We start from the raw sequence: 18,196 nt of genomic DNA, 5'->3' as shown, positions 1-18,196 counted from the left end.
CCTTCTTCTAGCTTTCACTTTCTTTCAGGGAACATCATCAGCATTTCTTTACAATTAACTAGTTGGATACATATAACTTTCTCATATAAACATTATCATCACTTTCTTTCATCAACATTATTGCTATCTCTTAGCCTTTAAAGCAATATCACCATTTAAGTGCAACAAATGAACATCCCCTTTAAGAGGGGGACCAAGTCTCTATGGGGTAGCATATCTTCTCAGGCTACCAGTCCGTACTCAGCCAAGGGTGCGGTGTGGTATCTTCACAAAGAGTCCTTTTTGAAGTAAAACCAGTAGGGAGCACCTTTAATAAGGTGCAAACTATGTACAAAAAGTTTGTATCATGCACTGTTCATGATTGCGGCAGTTCTGGAAACTTTGTGCAAAAACTTTAGGAAAAATCAAACAAAACAATAGGGATCCCTGGTCAACAAAAGGATCCCCTTAAGAGTTAACCCTGGACGGGTTTTGCAGCAAAGTCAGGACAACAAACAGTTAAACAAGGAACTATTTACAGTTTAAAGCATTCATGCTTACTCATTTTTCGGTAGAGATGGTGGTTCCCCACCCCTGGCTGAGGCAGCATCCATGCTGGTAGTTGGTCTCTCAGGCGCCATCAGATCAGCCGGTGTTTGGATTTGAAGGCTAATCCTGCTTGCAAGTTCAGTAGCCGCTACAAGGCGTACGGTGGTGATAGGAACAAGATCTGGCAAATCGGGATCAGTCATGGTCGGGGCGACAGGGGGCGCTCGCTCAGGTTCACACCGTCGAACGTTCCGGGCACACCATCCTTGTGCATTCCGATGACGGGTGTAGGTCACCTGATCCCCCCTTTGTAATGGGTCACCATCTCGACTGCAGCAGGGAATTTTCACGTTATAGCTAGTAACAAAGACATCAGTTGGTAGCCCCGGTTCCTGTATGGAGCCCCATCCCCTCTTCGGGTGGTAGGCCAGCACAGTTCCCCGCTTTACCACGTCTTTCCTGCCGGGCGCAGACTTCCTACGTTGTGTGTCAGGTTGTTCGGTCTCGTCTCGATCTTTCTAGTGTTGTATTAAACATTGCTTATACTGTTCCCAAGTAAGTACCGCAAGGTTGAGGCCATCCTCCCGGGTCGCATCCGGCCCGGTCCAGGGGGTGTCCCACCGGAGGATCACCCCGTCTAGGCCCACATCTATGGGTTCCCCCATCTTGGTTGGTAGCGGAGGCACTAGCTTCCCCATCGCGTTAGAGGTGAGGATGACCCGTTCCACCAAGAAGGAACGATCATTGCTGGGGTGAGGAGCGGTCACAGGAGCGGGAGCGGTCAGGGGAGCCGGATCGGTCGGAAGAGCAGAATCGGCCAGGGGAGTAGGGATGCCGTCCATACCTGCGCCTGATGTGATTCCACCGATGTCGCTCCGGTCCGTTGACAAGGGCACTGGAATCGGCCGCAGCCCGGACCGCGGCTCCTCCGGAGTCACCTCTTGATGTAACTCCGCCCTCCATGGTTCCGTGGCTGGGATAGGTAGGCTCGGCTCCTCCACTGGCGGCTCCAAGGAGTTCGGGTCCCTCACCGGCGGTGGACGCGAGTCCGCTTCTGATGGGTGAGGGCAAGCCGGGATCACCTCGCCATTGCTCGGGTACTTGCTGCTCATCGTCGCTGTCTGGCATTCGGCGGCAACGCATGCACCTGGCTCCACCATTTCTCCGAGGTCGGGCTCCTCCTTCACCTCGTTCCCGCCGTTGCAAATCAGGGGGCGGTTCTCCTCTGCTGCTGGGCAGGTCGTCCTCTCGCAGCAGGAGTTGGAGGGGGCGGTCGCTACCTCTGGCGCCGCTTTGGTAGTCTCCTCCCATGGCACGCCCTTCTTCTTCCTCTGCGCTCCCTGTGACGCTGCAATGGCGGCGGTTTTGGCGCGAACTTTTGGCGGCAAGTGACAATCCACAGTCTTTGCAATAAAGTACAGTCCAAGCACAGTAAATCACAGTTCCAAGGCACACATGACCTGATTCTTCAGGCTTAAGTAGATCCTGTTCGTGACGCCAAGTTGTAGCGCCCCCACTGCCGCAGGGCCGAGGGGTACCCGGTACCGGGCCTCTGAGTCTCTGCTCTGGGGTTGTCACGGTGGCTAGGCCCAGTCCGTGACCCTGCCGAGGGGCGCACAGTGAATGATGATGATAGTGGAGGTGAGGCTGTGATGGTGCGGTGCAGTTGTGGGGTGCAGGTCGCGGTTAAATAACAAGGACACCAGGTTGCAGTCTCTTTACCTCTTTACTGAAGATCTCTGGGTCCTCAGTCCAGAACACGGTTCACCAGGCTGCGCAAGTCCGGCCGGTCCAATGGCACCTCCAGAGTTCTCTTCACAGGTGGAAATCTGTGCCTTCCTTCTAGCGCTATGTGTTGCGGTCCTTCCCTGCTGTGCTTACGGAAAGTCCCCACAACTGTTGTGTCTGTTTCTTAAGTTCCCTCACAACTCGATTAGATGATGTTCTGCTAATCCTCCGTCCCTCCCTGGTGTTCTGGTTGGGACGGCACCCGTTTGACGGGTAGGCTCGGAGCTCTTCCGTGACCCTAGAGTCGCCCCTCTCCACAAGTTGCCCCCCAAGACTGCATAGGTGATTTAAGTTAGACAGCCCGCCTTAGACTGACTGTCCTGCCGCTGTTTAGGGTATTGCTTGAAGCTAGATATTATGATACTGACTCGGCGTTCCGGCCACCGGTAGTGCGCCTCAGTAGGGTGTTGCTTCGGTCTTACAGCACGACCCCTACTGGTATTCTCCTACTGCTTGATCTCGTTTCTCACTCAGCACAATCTATCTCGCTTCTGATCCTTCCTTGGGCACCGCCGCTATGCTGAGCAGGCACGGTCCCGTTACGTTCGTTCAAGTTGCCAAGCCTCTGTCAGGATCCCACCCCTGACAGAGACCCCACTGTATCTTCCACCACAACACCCTCTGCCACAAGGTGTTGCCTGGTTCCAACCCAGTCAGCTTTCTCATCTAACTTCCTGCCTGACCCCCAGTTTACCCACTATGGTGGGGAGTGGCCTAATGAATAGAACCCTTAGCTCCCCCCGGAGGCCCGACTGTGAAATGTATTGGTGTCTGTGATACCCGATCAGATGAACTCCTTCAGTGCCATCAGACGTACCATAGCTCCCCTTAGTGGCGGAGCCACAGTACTGCAATGACCAGGACTCTGGGGCACTGCAATGACACACAGGTATATACTATATACAGGAACAGATTACCTACAGGTATATAGTATATACAGGAGGAGATGACATACAGGTATATGCTATGTATAGGAGGAGATGACATACAGGTATATACTATATACAGGAGGAGATGACACACAGATATATACTATATATAGGTGAGATGACACACAGGTATATACTATATACAGGAGATTACATACAGGTATATCTAATATATAAAGCTAAATGTGTGTATGTGTGTATGTCCGGGATTGGCATCTGCACCGTCGCAGCTACAGCCACAAAATTTTGCACAGTCACACGTCTGGACCCCGAGAGCGTCATAGGCTATGTTGTGAGGTGAAATTTTAACCCCGCGCGTTCCAATTCACCAAACAATTTTGCCCCTATCTACATAATGGGGAAAAAGTGAAGGGAAAAGTGTTGGAGGAAAATTGACAGCTGCCAGATGTGAACAATGGGACTTAAAGAATGAGAGCGATGGCGCCAAAGAGTATATACCGTACAGTTGCTAAGGTGGGGCCCCGACATGGGATACTCACCACACACGGGGATATGAACACACACACAAAATGCGCCACACACTACCACGTGCTTGAACACATATACCACCCTCAGCACACATTTCACCACACACACACCAACCTCGCCACATAAAAGTCGAAACACAAAAGTCACCACTCAAAACTCACCACGCGCAAAACTCGCTACATGCAAAACTCGTCATATGCAAAACTAGGCTCACGCTAAACTCGCCACACGTGCAAAACTCACCTCATGGAAAACTCACCTCATGGTAAACTTGCACACACAGAAAAATTGCCACATGTACAAAAGTTGCACCACATGCAAAAGTTGCCTCACACAAAACTTGCACATACTCAAAACGCACCACACATAAAACTCGCCACGCGCAAAACTCGCCATGCACAAATCTTGCTGCACACAACTTGCTACACTAACCTGTCACATGCAACTCGACACACAAAAAGTTGCTACACGCATGTCACCACACAAAACTCATCTCACAAAAGTCGCTACACGCATGTCGCCACACGCAACTCAACACACGCAACTTGACACATGAAACTCGCCCTAAAACACACAGAAGTCCTTCAAAAATAAAAATCTGATTAATAAGCAGACAAACTACAAGAGCAACAATTGTACCATATAGGAAATACGGCAGCTGTCAGTCACATGACCTGTCTATTATGTGTATGTGTGAGCTAATATATACTGCCAGGGGGGAGGGCTTCCTGTTGGCTGGGGATTTATCAGGCTGCCAATAGCAACCAATCACAGCTCAGCTTCTATTTTGCTACAGTTAATTAATCTGAGCTCTGATTGGTTAATATAGGCAACAAAGACATTCTCAGTATAACAAAGCTAATATATGTTAAGAAATGCTTCTATTAGCTTAGTTTTTGCCGTTTAATAATTACATTTCTATCTATTTGTTTTGTGGTTTTTGTGTGCAGAATAAATTTTTGTTAACACATTCTATTTTGCTAACAGCAGTCATTAACCCGGGCGAAGCCGGGTAGTACAGCTAGTCTAATATATAAAGCTGAATGTGTGTATGTATGTATGTGTGTGTGTATGTGTGTATGTCCGGGATTGGCATCTGAATAATGGGGAAAAAGTGAAAGGAAAAGTGTTGGAGCCGTCGCAGCTACAGGCACAAAATTTTGCACAGTCACATGTCTGGACCCTGAGAGCGTCAAAGCTATGTTGTGAGGTGAAATTTTAACCCCGCGCTTTCCAATTCACCAAACAATTTTGCCCCTATCTACATAATGGGGAAACAGTGAAAGGAAAAGTGTTGGAGGCAAATTAACAGCTGCCAGATGTGAACAAGGGGGACTTAAGGAATGAGAGCGATGGCGCCAAAGAGTATATACTGTACAGTTGCTAAGGTGGGGCCCCGACATGGGATAATCACCACACCACCACGGGGATATGAACACACACACAAAATGCGCCACACACTACCACGTGCTCGAACACATATACCACCCTCAGCGCACATTTCACCACACAAACACCAACCTCGCCACATAAAAGTTGAAACACAAAAGTCGCCGCTCAAAACTCGCCACGCGCAAATCTCTCCACATGCAAAACTCGCCACACGTGCAAAACTCACCTCATGGAAAACTCGCCACACGCAAAACTTGCACACGCGGAAAAATTGCCACATGCACAAAAGTTGCAACACATGCAAAAGTTGCCTCACACAAAACTTGCACATACTCAAAAGCCACCACACATAAAACTCGCCACGCGCAAAACTCGCCATGCGCAAAACTTGCTGCACACAACTTGCTACACTAACCTGTCACATGCAACTCGACACACAAAAAGTTGCTACACACATGTCGCCACACAAAACTCATCTCACAAAAGTCCCTACATGCATGTCACCACACGCAACTCAACACACACAACTTGACACACGAAACTCGCCCTAAAACACACACAAGTCTGGTATTATCCTTCAAAAATAAAAATCTGATTAATAAGCTGACAAACTACAAGAGCAACAAATGTACCATATAGGAATCCGGCAGCTGTCAGTCACATGACCAGTCTATTATGTGTATGTGTGAGCTAATATATACTGCCAGGGGGTGGGCTTACTGTTGGCTGGGGATTTATCAGGCTGCCAATTTAGCTTACAAATACTGAGGTAAAAATACTGACCAAATAACGTGTGAACGAGGTCTAATACAGGAGGAGATGACATACAGATATATACTATATACAGGAGGAGATGACACACAGGTATATACTATTTACAGGGGAGATGACACACAGGTATATACTATATGCAGGAGGAGATGACACACAGATATATACTATATACAGGAGAGATGACACACAGGTATATACTATATAGAGGAGGAGATGACATACAGGTACATACTACATACAGCAGGAGATGACATACAGGTATATACTATATACAGAAGGAGATGACACACAGGTATATACTATATACATGAGCAGATTACCTACAGGTATATAGTATATACAGGAGGAGATGACATACAGGTATATGCTATGTATAGGAGGAGATGACATACAGGTATGTTGTGAAATTGGATTTTGGGCTCCCCCGGTGGCCACTGGTGGAATTGAACTTGTGTGCATCATCCCCTCTGTTCACCTGTTCCCATCAGGATGTGGGAGTCGCTATTTAACCTTGCTCCTCTGTCACTTCCATGCCGGTCAACATTGTAATCAGAAGCCTTTCTGTGCATGTTCCTGCTACCAGACAACTTCCAGCTAAGTCGGACTTTTGTCCTTGTTTGTTTTTTGCATTTTGTTCCAGTTCACAGCTGCAGTTTCGTTTCTGTGTCTGGAAAGCTCTTGTGATCTGAAATTGCCACTCTGATGTTATGAGTTAATACTAGAGTCTTAAAGTAATTTCAGGATGGTGTATTGATAGGGTTTTCAGCTGACCATGAAAGTACCCTTTCTGTCTTCCTGCTATCTAGTAAGCGGACCTCGATTTTGCTAAACCTATTTTCATACTACGTTTGTCATTTTTCATCTTAAATCACCGCCAATATATGTGGGGGCCTCTGTCTGCCTTTCGGGGAAATTTCTCTAGAGGTGAGCCAGGACTATATTTTCCTCTGCCAGGATTAGTTAGTCCTCCGGCCGGCGCTGGGCGTCTAGGGATAAAACGCAGGCTACGCTACCCGGCTACTGTTAGTTGTGCGGCAGGTTTAGTTCATGGTCAGTTTAAGTTTCCATCCTTCCAAGAGCTAGTTCCTATGTATGCTGGGCTATGTTCTCTTGCCATTGAGAACCATAACAGTTTGACCGGACCACAAAGGGTTAAATTAATTGGCAGAGAAAGGAGAGAAAAAAGAAGTCTGCTGAAAAAATTTTTTTTTTTTTTTCCTTCAGTTCTGAGTGTGCTTTCAATTGAATCACTTGCAAGTCTGCCTATATTGCAGCCTTCCTCTCTCTCTCTCCTTCTAATCCTGGAATGGCTCTGTGTTCACCTGTTTAAAATGGATATTCAGAGTTTAGCTGCAGGTTTGAATAATCTCACCACGAAAGTTCAAAATTTACAAGATTTTGTTGTTCATGTTCCTATATCTGAACCTAGAATTCCTTTGCCTGAATTTTTCTCGGGGAATAGATCTTGCTTTCAAAATTTCAAAAATAATTGCAAGTTGTTTTTGTCCCTGAAATCTCGCTCTGCTGGAGATCCTGCTCAGCAGGTCAGGATTGTGATTTCCTTGCTCCGGGGCGACCCTCAAGATTGGGCTTTTGCATTGGCTCCAGGGGATCCTGCGTTGCTCAATGTGGATGCGTTTTTTCTGGCCTTGGGGTTGCTTTATGAGGAACCTCATTTAGAGCTTCAGGCGGAAAAAGCCTTGATGTCCCTATCTCAGGGGCAAGATGAAGTTGAAATATACTGCCAAAAATTCCGTAAATGGTCTGTGCTTACTCAGTGGAATGAGTGCGCCCTGGCGGCGAATTTCAGAGAGGGTCTCTCTGATGCCGTTAAGGATGTTATGGTGGGGTTCCCTGTGCCTGCGGGTCTGAATGAGTCCATGACAATGGCTATCCAGATCGATAGACGTCTGCGGGAGCGCAAACCTGTGCACCATTTGGCGGTGTCTACTGAGAAGACGCCAGAGAATATGCAATGTGATAGAATTCTGTCCAGAAGCGAACGGCAGAATTTTAGACGAAAAAATGGGTTGTGCTTTTATTGTGGTGATTCAACTCATGTTATATCAGCATGCTCTAAGCGTACTAAGAAGCTTGATAAGTCAGTTTCAATTGGCACTTTTCAGTCTAAGTTTATTCTATCTGTGACCCTGATTTGTTCTTTATCATCTATTACCGCGGATGCCTATGTCGACTCTGGCGCCGCTTTGAGTCTTATGGATTGGTCCTTTGCCAAACGCTGTGGGTATGATTTAGAGCCTCTTGAAACTCCTATACCTCTGAAGGGGATTGACTCCACCCCATTGGCTAGTAATAAACCACAATACTGGACACAAGTAACTATGCGAATTAATCCGGATCATCAGGAGATTATTCGCTTTCTTGTGCTGTATAATCTACATGATGTGTTGGTGCTTGGATTGCCATGGCTGCAATCTCATAACCCAGTCCTCGACTGGAACGCTATGTCTGTGTTAAGCTGGGGATGTAAGGGGATGCATGGGGACGTACCTTTGGTTTCCATTTCGTCATCTATTCCCTCTGAGATTCCTGAATTCTTGTCTGACTATCGTGACGTTTTTGAAGAACCTAAGCTTGGTTCATTACCTCCGCACCGGGAGTGCGATTGTGCCATAGATTTGATTCCGGGTAGTAAATACCCTAAGGGTCGTTTATTTAATCTGTCTGTGCCTCAACATGCTGCTATGCGAGAATATATAAAGGAGTCCTTGGAAAAGGGACATATTCGTCCTTCGTCATCTCCCTTAGGAGCCGGTTTTTTCTTTGTGTCTAAGAAAGATGGCTCTTTGAGGCCGTGTATTGATTATCGGCTTTTGAATAAAATCACGGTTAAATATCAATATCCGTTGCCACTGCTGACTGATTTGTTTGCTCGCATAAAGGGGGCCAAGTGGTTCTCTAAGATAGATCTCCGTGGGGCGTATAATTTGGTGCGAATTAAGCAGGGGGATGAGTGGAAAACCGCATTTAATACGCCCGAGGGCCACTTTGAGTATTTGGTGATGCCTTTTGGCCTTTCAAATGCCCCTTCAGTCTTTCAGTCCTTTATGCATGACATTTTCCGTGATTATTTGGATAAATTTATGATCGTGTATCTGGATGATATTCTGATTTTTTCGGATGACTGGGACTCTCATGTCCAGCAGGTCAGGAGGGTTTTTCAGGTTTTGCAGTCTAATTCCTTGTGTGTGAAGGGTTCTAAGTGCGTTTTTGGGGTTCAAAAGATTTCCTTCTTGGGATACATTTTTTCCCCCTCTTCCATCGAGATGGATCCTGTCAAGGTTCGGGCTATTTGTGATTGGACGCAACCCTCTTCTCTTAAGAGTCTTCAGAAATTTTTGGGCTTTGCTAACTTTTATCGTCGATTTATTGCTGGTTTTTCTGATGTTGTTAAACCATTGAGTGATTTGACTAAGAAGGGTGCTGATGTTGCTGATTGTTCCCCTGATGCTGTGGAGGCCTTTCGGGAGCTTAAGCGCCGCTTTTCTTCCGCCCCTGTGTTGCGTCAGCCTGATGTTGCTCTTCCTTTTCAGGTTGAGGTCGACGCTTCTGAAATCGGAGCTGGGGCGGTTTTGTCGCAAAGAAGTTCCGACTGCTCCGTGATGAAACCTTGTGCTTTTTTTTCTCGTAAATTTTCGCCCGCCGAGCGGAATTATGATATTGGGAATCGGGAGCTTTTGGCCATGAAGTGGGCTTTTGAGGAGTGGCGTCATTGGCTTGAGGGGGCTAGACATCAGGTGGTGGTATTGACCGACCACAAAAATTTAATTTATCTTGAGTCCGCCAGACGCCTGAATCCTAGACAGGCGCGCTGGTCGTTGTTTTTCTCTCGGTTTAATTTTGTGGTGTCATACCTACCGGGTTCTAAGAATGTTAAGGCTGATGCCCTTTCTAGGAGTTTTGAGCCTGACTCCCCTGGTAATTCTGAACCTACAGGTATCCTTAAGGATGGAGTGATATTGTCTGCCGTTTCTCCAGACCTGCGGCGGGCCTTGCAGGATTTTCAGGCGGATAGACCTGATCGTTGCCCACCTGGTAGACTGTTTGTTCCTGATGATTGGACCAGTAAAGTCATTTCTGAGGTTCATTCTTCTGCGTTGGCAGGTCATCCTGGAATCTTTGGTACCAGGGATTTGGTGGCAAGGTCCTTCTGGTGGCCTTCCCTGTCACGAGATGTACGAGGCTTTGTGCAGTCTTGTGACGTTTGTGCTCGGGCCAAGCCTTGTTGTTCTCGGGCTAGTGGATTGTTGTTGCCCTTGCCTATCCCGAAGAGGCCTTGGACGCACATCTCGATGGATTTTATTTCGGATCTTCCTGTTTCTCAGAAGATGTCTGTCATCTGGGTGGTGTGTGACCGTTTCTCTAAGATGGTCCATTTGGTTCCCCTGCCTAAGTTGCCTTCTTCTTCCGAGTTGGTTCCTCTGTTTTTTCAAAATGTGGTTCGTTTGCATGGTATTCCGGAGAATATCGTTTCTGACAGAGGAACCCAATTCGTGTCTAGATTTTGGCGGGCATTCTGTGCTAGGATGGGCATAGATTTGTCTTTCTCGTCTGCTTTCCATCCTCAGACTAATGGCCAGACCGAGCGGACGAATCAGACTTTGGAGACATATTTGAGGTGTTTTGTGTCTGCAGATCAGGATGATTGGGTTGCTTTTTTGCCTTTAGCGGAGTTTGCCCTCAATAATCGGGCCAGCTCTGCCACCTTGGTGTCTCCTTTTTTCTGTAATTCGGGGTTTCATCCTCGATTTTCCTCCGGTCAGGTGGAATCTTCGGATTGTCCTGGAGTGGATGCTGTGGTGGAGAGGTTGCATCAGATTTGGGGGCAGGTGGTGGACAATTTGAAGTTGTCCCAGGAGAAGACTCAGCTTTTTGCCAACCGCCGGCGTCGGGTTGGTCCTCGGCTTTGTGTCGGGGACTTGGTGTGGTTGTCTTCTCGTTTTGTCCCTATGAGGGTTTCTTCTCCTAAGTTTAAGCCTCGGTTCATCGGCCCGTACAAGATATTGGAGATTCTTAACCCTGTGTCCTTCCGTTTGGACCTCCCTGCATCTTTTTCTATTCATAATGTTTTTCATCGGTCATTGTTGCGCAGGTATGAGGTACCGGTTGTGCCGTCCGTTGAGCCTCCTGCTCCGGTGTTGGTTGAGGGCGAGTTGGAGTACGTTGTGGAAAAAATCTTGGACTCCCGTGTTTCCAGACGGAAACTCCAGTATCTGGTCAAATGGAAGGGATACGGTCAGGAGGATAATTCTTGGGTGACTGCCTCTGATGTTCATGCCTCCGATCTGGTCCGTGCCTTTCATAGGGCTCATCCTGATCGCCCTGGTGGTTCTGGTGAGGGTTCGGTGCCCCCTCCTTGAGGGGGGGGTACTGTTGTGAAATTGGATTTTGGGCTCCCCCGGTGGCCACTGGTGGAATTGAACTTGTGTGCATCATCCCCTCTGTTCACCTGTTCCCATCAGGATGTGGGAGTCGCTATTTAACCTTGCTCCTCTGTCACTTCCATGCCGGTCAACATTGTAATCAGAAGCCTTTCTGTGCATGTTCCTGCTACCAGACAACTTCCAGCTAAGTCGGACTTTTGTCCTTGTTTGTTTTTTGCATTTTGTTCCAGTTCACAGCTGCAGTTTCGTTTCTGTGTCTGGAAAGCTCTTGTGATCTGAAATTGCCACTCTGATGTTATGAGTTAATACTAGAGTCTTAAAGTAATTTCAGGATGGTGTATTGATAGGGTTTTCAGCTGACCATGAAAGTACCCTTTCTGTCTTCCTGCTATCTAGTAAGCGGACCTCGATTTTGCTAAACCTATTTTCATACTACGTTTGTCATTTTTCATCTTAAATCACCGCCAATATATGTGGGGGCCTCTGTCTGCCTTTCGGGGAAATTTCTCTAGAGGTGAGCCAGGACTATATTTTCCTCTGCCAGGATTAGTTAGTCCTCCGGCCGGCGCTGGGCGTCTAGGGATAAAACGCAGGCTACGCTACCCGGCTACTGTTAGTTGTGCGGCAGGTTTAGTTCATGGTCAGTTTAAGTTTCCATCCTTCCAAGAGCTAGTTCCTATGTATGCTGGGCTATGTTCTCTTGCCATTGAGAACCATAACACAGGTATATACTATATACAGGAGGAGATGACACACAGCAGGTATACACTATATACAGGGGAGATGACATACAGGTATATACTATATACAGGAGATGACATATAGGTGTATACTATATATAAGGGAGATGACAAACATGTATATACTGAGGTGAAAATGAGAGGTGTGAGGTGAAAATGAAAATGTGTGAGTGCAAAATGAGAGGAGTGAGGGAAAATAGTGGCATGATCGGAAAATGACAGATGTGAGGTCGAAATGACAAGTGTTAGGGGGGAATGAGAGGAGTGAGGGGGAAAATGACAGGTGTGAGGGAGAAAATGAGAGATGTGAGGGGGAAAATGAAAGATGTGATGGGGAAAATGAGAGGCGTGATGGGAAAATAAGAGAAGTGAGGTGCTATAACTAACCACAGATATTTACTATGCCCAGGCAACGCCGGGCTCTTCAGCTAGCTTAGATTTACAATCTCCATGCTTTTCTCATGGTCAACTTTATGTGGCCTGTTCAAGAGTTGGAACAGCCAAAAATCTGTTTGTCTTTGCACCTGAAGGAAAAACTAAGAATGTCGTTTATCAAAAGGCTCTCGATTAGGCTACGTTCACATTAGCGTTAAGCTAATGTGCGTCGGATTTGCGTCGGCGACGCAGCGGCGACGCATGCGTCATGCGCCCCCTATACTTAACATGGGGGACGCATGCGTTTTTTTTTGTTGCGTTGTGCCACACATGCGTCTTTTTTGCCGCAAGCGTCGGACCAAGAAAACGCAACAAGTTGCATTTTTCTTGCATCCGATTTTCGGCAAAAACCGACGCATGCGTCGCAAAACGCAGCGTTTTTGCGTGCGTTTTGCCGCGTTTTTGCGTGCGTTGTGCGTTGCGTCGCCGACGCAGCGGCGCACAACGCTAGTGTGAACGTAGCCTTAAGTAGTAGAAGATTACTTCACATTACTTGGCCAATTTAGTTAAATCTGTGTGGAATATCTCTGGTGTTGAAATATATGTTGTAAAATGCTTCTATTAGCTTAGTTTTTGCCTTTTAATAATTACATTTCTATCTATTTGTTTTGTGGTTTTTTTGTGCAGAATAAAATTTTGTTAACACATTCTATTTTGCTAACAGCAGTTATTACCCCGGGCGAAGCCGGGTAGTACAGCTAGTATATATATAAAACTGAATGTGTGTGTGTATGTGTGTGTGTATGTCCGGGATTGGCATCTGCACCATTGCAGCTACAGCCACAAAATTTTGCACAGTCACACGTCTGGACCCTGTGAGCGTCATAGGCTATGTTGTGAGGCGAAATTTTAACCCCGCGCGTTCCAATTCACCAAACAATTTTGCCCCTATCTACATAATGGGGAAAAAGTGAAAGGAAAAGTGTTGGAGGCAAATTGACAGCTGCCAGATGTGAACAAGGGGGACTTAAAGAATGAGAGCGATGGCGCCAAAGAGTATATACCATACAGTTGCTAAGGTGGGCCCCCGACATGGGATACTCACCACACATGGGGATATGAACACACACAAAATGCGCCACACACTACCACGTGCTTGAACACATATATCACCCTCAGCACACATTTCACCACACATACACCAACCTCGCCACATAAAAGTCGAAACACAAAAGTCACGGCTCAAAACTCGCCACGCTCAAAACTCACCACATGCAAAACTAGGCTCACGCAAAACTCGCCACACGTGCAAAACTCACCTCATGGAAAACTCGCCACACGCAAAACTTGCACACGCGGAAAAATTGCCTCATGCACAAAAGTTGCCTCACACAAAACTTGCACATGCTCAAAACGCACCACACATAAAACTTGCCACGCACAAAACACGTCATGCGCAAAACTTGCTGCACACAACTTGCTACACTAACCTGTCACATGCAACTCAACACACAAAAAGTTGCTACACGCATGTCACCACACAAAAGTCGCTTCATGCATGTCGCCACACGCAACTCAACACACACAACTTGACACATGAAACTCGCCCTAAAACAAACACAAGTCTGGTATTATCCTTCAAAAATAAAAATCTAATTCATAAGCAGACAAACTACAAGAGCAACAACTGTACCATATAGGAAATATGGCAGCTGTCAGTCACATGACCTATCTATTATGTGTATGTGTGAGCTAATATATACTGCCAGGGGGGAGGGCTTCCTGTTTGCTGGGGATTTATCAGGCTGCCAATTTATTTTACAAATACTGAGGTAAAAATACTGAGCAAATAACGTGTGAACGAGGTCTAATACAGGAGGAGATGACACACAGATATATACTATATACAGGAGGAGATGACACACAGGTATATACTATAAACAGGGGAGATGACACACACATATATACTATATACAGGGGAGATGACACACAGGTATATACTATATACAGGAGATGACATACAGGTATATAATATATACAGGAGGAGATGACACACTGGTATATACTATATACAGGGGAGATGACATACAGGTACATACTATATACAGGGGAGATGACACACAGGTATATACTATATACAGGAGAAGATGACACACAGGTATATACTATGTACAGGAGGAGATGACACACAGGTATATACTATATACAGGGGAGATGACACACGTATATACTATATACAGGAGGAGATGACACACAGATATATACTATATACAGGAGCAGATGACACACAGGTATATACTATATACAAGAGGAGATGACATACAGGTACATACTATATACAGGAGGAGATGACAGGTATATACTATATACAGGAGCACATGACACACAGGTATATACTATATACAGGAGGAGATGACTTACAGGTATATACTATATACAGGAGGAGATGACAGATGACATACAGGTATATACTATTTAAAAGCGGAGATGACACATAGGTATATAGAGGAGGAGATGACATACAGCAGGTATATACTATAAACAGGGGAGATGACATACAGGTATATACTATATACAGGAGATGACATACAGGTATATACTATATATAGGAAGAGATGACATACAGGTATATAGTATATACAGAAGAGATGACATACAGGTATATACTATATACAGGAGGAGATGACACATAGGTATATACAATATACAGGAGGAGATGACGTACAGCAGGTATATACTATTTACAGGGGAGATGACATACAGGTATATACTATATACAGGAGATGACATACAGGTGTATACTATATATAAGGGAGATGACAAACATGTATATACTGAGGGGAAAATGAGAGGCGTGAGGTGAAAATGAAAAGGTGTGAGTGCAAAATGAGAGGAGTGAGGGCAAATAGTGGAGTGATCGGAAAATAACAGATGTGAGGTCGAAATGACAAGTGTTAGTGGGGAATGAGAGGAATGAGGAGGGAATGAGAGGAGTGAGGGGAATATAAGAGGAGGGGGAAAATGAGAGGTGTAAGGGAGAAAATGAGAGATGTGAGGGGGAAAATGAGAGGCGTGATGGGAAAATAAGATAACCACAGATATTTACTATGCCCAGGCAACGCTGGGCTCTTCAGCTAGTTTTGAATAAATCCCCCAACAGTGTCACCAGCAAAACACCCCCACACCATCACATCTCCTCCTCCTCCATGCTTCACGGTGGGAACCAGGCATGTAGAGTCCATCCGTTCACCTTTTCTGCGTCGCACAAAGACACGGTAGTTGGAACCAAAGATCTCAAATTTGGACTCATCAGACCAAAGCACAGATTTCCACTGGTCTAATGTCCATTCCTTGTGTTCTTTAGCCCAAACAAGTCTCTTCTGCTTGTTGCCTGTCCTTAGCAGTGGTTTCCTAGCAGCTATTTTACCATGAAGGCCTGCTGCACAAAGTCTCCTCTTAACAGTTGTTGTATAGATGTGTCTGCTGCTAGAACTGTGTGTGGCATTGACCTAGTCTCTTATCTGAGCTGCTGTTAACCTGCGATTTCTGAGGCTAGTGACTCGGATAAACTTATCCTCAGAAGCAGAGGTGACTCTTGGTCTTCCTTTCCTGGGGCGGTCCTCATGTGAGCCAGTTTCTTTGTAGCGCTTGATGGTTTTTGGAACTGCACTTGGGGACACTTTCAAAGTTTTCCCAATTTTTCGGACTCACTGACCTTCATTTCTTAAAGTAATGATGGCCACTCATTTTTCTTTACTTAGCTGCTTTTTTCTTGCCATAATACAAATTCTAACAGTCTATTCAGTAGGACTATCAGCTGTGTATCCACCAGACTTCTGCACAACACAACTGATGGTCCCAACCCCATTTATAAGGCAAGAAATCCCACTTATTAAACCTGACAGGGCACACCTGTGAAGTGAAAACCATTCCCGGTGACTACATTTGAAGCTCATCAAGAGAACGCCAAGAGTGTGCAAAGCAGTCATCAAAGCAAAAGGTGGCTACTTTGAAGAACCTAGAATATAAGACATAATTTCAGTTGTTTCACACTTTTTTGTTAAGTATATAATTCCACATGTATTAATTCATAGCTTTGATGCCTTCAGTGTGAATGTACAATTTTCAAAGTCATGAAAATACAAAAAAAATCTTTAATTGAGAAAGTGTGTCCAAACTTTTGGTCTGCACTGTATATGAGATTCACTTTTTGTATTGAAGAACTGAAATAAATTCACTTTTTGATGATGTTCTCATCTTGTGAGAAGCACCTGTATGTCCCTTTTAATGTCCTCATGGTTATTTCTCCGTTATTCGGCCATTGCACAGATGAATTCAATATTCCCGTGTTTCCTATATTGTATGTGACACTGGCCGCAGCTTGTCCCTGGTTTTGCACTGACCGCTTTGTCTGGCTACAATACTTTGGAGTCCAAGCTGTTTAGTCTGTAGAGAGAAGATCCGACTGGACAAGACTGAAGCAAACCCGTAGACTTTGGACATTCACTGACAGCAAGTAGAGATCTTGAAAATCTTTATGGAAGAACATTAGAATGTTAAAGCGATTTGTAGTTATACGGTAACCAGAAATCAAGGTTCCGATAAGAATTGATCTTTTAGAATTATCTTGTCGCGAGTCTTAGCCCTGATGTCTCCAGAGAATCTCTGTTCTGTCGTTTCAGGCACCGCAGCGGTGACGCTGACCCGAGCTGCCGTCTTCACTGACAGCCGGTACTGGACCCAGGCGGAGCGGCAGATGGACTGTAACTGGGAGCTGCAGAAGACGCGTCAGTAACTTCCATACTGAATGTTACAAGTCAATATCAGAAATGAGGAAATGATATGCTAGTATAGAAGATGGGCAAAGAAAAGCCAATCAGGAGCCTGGGAAAGCTGTGTGAAAAATATGTAGCAATCTTAATGGCAACACACAATGCAGGAATTGCAGAAAAGAGGAGCCGTTGTTTTCTTGACCATGTAGTTATAAAGTTATAGTGATTTTATAATTCCATTCCGAGTTATGTCATGTATTATTATGCCATTGTATAGTCTAACAATAATAATTATTAGAAATTAGAAAATTCATTCATAGCAAATCAAATTAGCTTTGAGTTTTAGAAAAAAAAAATTGGATTCACAAGAACTTAAATTTTGCAGCTTATTTTGGCAAATTCGGATACATGGCGGCTGACATAGACGGCGGCTTCTATTTATTATTTTCTCTTCGCCACGACAGCACCCACTGAGAGAGGGGATCCGCCCCTAGGAACAGGAAACCCTACGGAGAGATAAAAGGGGCGGTCCCCCTCGCTCCCACAGTTTGGTTTCCTGTTCCTACGGGAATCCACGGAGAAGAGGATGCCTAGCCTGGATGCCGCTTGCGCAGTTTACCTGTGAGGACGGCAAGGGCTCCAGAGCTGGATGCAGCGTCGGGGGTCCTCTTCTCAGTTTCCCCCCTCTGCTGGCAGACGCCATGAGGCCACAACTGCAGGGGTTCCTGGCTCATGGGAATCCATCCGGGCAGTCTGCGGGACCTAGCGCCGAGGAGAGGTAAGCGCTGCGCTTTGGCGAGCGCTCAGGCGGCGTGCAGCTCCACAGTTTACCCGGGAGTCCTGAATTGAAACTCCGGGCGGAGGAGGAGGTGGACGGCACCCGCGCTGATGCCGGTGACAGCGCGAGTGCATACAGTATGGCCGCGACCCGGAAGTGGTTAGCACTTCCGGGTTCAACCGGAAGAAGATGGCGGCCCCCATGTAAAAGGACACCGGCACAAGCG

General features: G+C 46.0%; 1 protein-coding gene across 1 annotated transcript in view; it reads left to right on the top strand.

Annotated features, from left to right (window-relative positions):
* The window catches only part of XPNPEP2 (X-prolyl aminopeptidase 2), a 95,175-nt gene that overhangs the window by 17,671 nt on the left and 59,308 nt on the right, over nucleotides 1–18,196 (top strand). The window contains exon 6 of the mRNA XM_077286511.1: nucleotides 17,103–17,207. Within this exon, the coding sequence (XP_077142626.1) occupies nucleotides 17,103–17,207 (105 nt within the window). The remainder of the gene's footprint in view (nucleotides 1–17,102; nucleotides 17,208–18,196) is intronic.

Source organism: Ranitomeya variabilis, chromosome 2, assembly GCF_051348905.1.
Source record: "Ranitomeya variabilis isolate aRanVar5 chromosome 2, aRanVar5.hap1, whole genome shotgun sequence".
Classification (NCBI taxonomy): domain Eukaryota; kingdom Metazoa; phylum Chordata; class Amphibia; order Anura; family Dendrobatidae; genus Ranitomeya; species Ranitomeya variabilis.
This window is presented reverse-complemented; position numbering and strand designations above follow the sequence as displayed.